The sequence below is a fragment of the Jatropha curcas genome, chromosome 9, assembly GCF_041381405.1.
Source record: "Jatropha curcas cultivar XTBG-Jc1 chromosome 9, XTBG_Jcur_1.0, whole genome shotgun sequence".
NCBI classification, from domain to species: Eukaryota; Viridiplantae; Streptophyta; class Magnoliopsida; order Malpighiales; family Euphorbiaceae; genus Jatropha; species Jatropha curcas.
Window position 1 is genome coordinate 24,068,125 of NC_143159.1, and position 1,895 is coordinate 24,070,019.

Below are 1,895 nucleotides of genomic sequence, written 5' to 3' on the forward strand. Positions count from 1 at the left end.
TCTTTTAATTAAACGGAGTTAAACCTATGAGACTAGTTAGATATTTGCGCAAAACTTAGAATTAGTTGGATAATCATGTAAAACCTGAAGGACTAAATAATAAATTTTCCTAAGTCAAAAAAGGCCACTTTTTGTTAAAAAAATTAAAAATTAAAAATTGAAAAGTCAAACTGGGTCCGTATGCTCGCCCACGCTTTCTTTCCGCTTCTTTTTATATTTGGGGTAAGAACATAATAATTCTGCACTGTATCTTCCTCTACTCGTTTTCTTTCCTCTGACAATCCACAAAAATGGCTCAAAAAGTTTCGCAGTGGCCTCAACTCCCATGGAAAGCCAACCTCTTCATATCAGTTATGTCTTTCGGCGTTGACATCGTCCGTCGCTCTAACGGCACCATCAACCGCCCTCTCCTCAAAATCTTCGACGTCAAAAACTCTCCCTCCAAAAAGCCCATCAACGGCGTCAAAACCACTGATATAACCATTGACAAATCTCGAGATCTCTGGTTCCGCCTCTACACTCCCACCACCAACACTATCTCCGACAGTGCTGGTTTGCCGGTCATTTTCTACTTCCACGGCGGTGGTTTTTCCCTACTAGCAGCCAATTCGAGACCTATGGATGACTTTTGCTACCGTCTTGCTCGCGAACTCTCTGCTTTTATAATCTCCGTTAACTACCGGCTTGCTCCGGAGCATCGTTTTCCATCTCAATACGACGACGGATTTGATGCGCTAAAGTACATCGATAGCACAGAAATTGAAGGATTTTCAAGCTATGCGAATCTAAATCATTGTTTCGTCGCCGGAGACAGCGCCGGAGGCAACTTGGCGCATCATGTGATAATAAAAGCTAATGAATATGAATTTTCTAATATAAAATTAATTGGTAACATCTCGTTTCAACCATTCTTAGGAGGAGAAGAACGGACTGAATCTGAGTTAAGGCTTACTAATGCTCCATGTATTACAATAGAGCGTACAGATTGGATGTGGAGAGCGTTTTTGCCGGAAGGGTCAAACCGGGACCATCCCGCCGTGAATATATTCGGGCCTAATGGTGTCGATATTTCAGGTATGAAGTTTCCGGCGACGATTGTTTTTGTGGGTGGATATGATCCTTTACAGGATTGGCAAAAGAGGTATTATGAAGGGCTAAAGAAGTCTGGAAAAGAAGCTTATTTGGTCGAGTATCCAAACATGCCTCATTCATTTTATATTTATAATGAATTGCCTGAGTCTGGCTTGTCGATTGAGGAAGTCAAGGATTTTATGCAAAAGCAATTAGCTTCCAATATATGATCAAATGCAAGCTTTAGAGTTTTTTTTTTTTTTTTTTTTTCTTTTTCTTCTGCATTCTCAGTTGAAGAGAATGAATAATTAATTTGAATTTATATGAATTGAATTTTTGTAGTTGTATGGTATTAATAAATATATTAATTATTGTTGTTGTTATTATTATTAGGGTCGCTCATTTTTGTTGATTCGATGAAATCAAAATAGTTTAAACTAAATAAATTGAATTTTTTTTTAAAAAAAATCGAATCTAATAGAATTATATATATATAAAGAATGAAATTCAAATATCGATACATCCAAAATTGAACCGGACATGTTTTTTGTCCATATGTAATTGTTAACATGGGTTTTTTTTTTTAGAAAAATTAAACTAGAAATTGGAAACTGTGTGCACGTATATGAGATATAAATCAATATGTTGCTATATGAACCACTTATACAAAAAAATAAAAGAAATATAATCTTGAATTGAAGCATTTGATCGAATTGACAGAGCATAATATTTATGTCATAGATAATCTCTTGTTCCACTTGGTGGCTATTCATAGACACTGTTTGATTTCATGGTCTTTCTATAAGTTTAATCTGATTACTTTC

The 1,895-nt window shown here is 35.8% G+C and overlaps 1 protein-coding gene across 1 annotated transcript; it reads left to right on the forward strand.

The window, feature by feature from the left end:
- The first annotated feature begins 225 nt into the window (after positions 1-225).
- Positions 226-1,454, forward strand: LOC105640091 (putative carboxylesterase 18). The gene has a single exon (XM_020681727.3). The coding sequence runs from the start codon at positions 291-293 to the stop codon at positions 1,299-1,301; it is 1,011 nt and encodes a 336-aa protein (XP_020537386.2). The 5' UTR covers positions 226-290; the 3' UTR covers positions 1,302-1,454.
- The last annotated feature ends 441 nt before the right edge of the window (positions 1,455-1,895 follow it).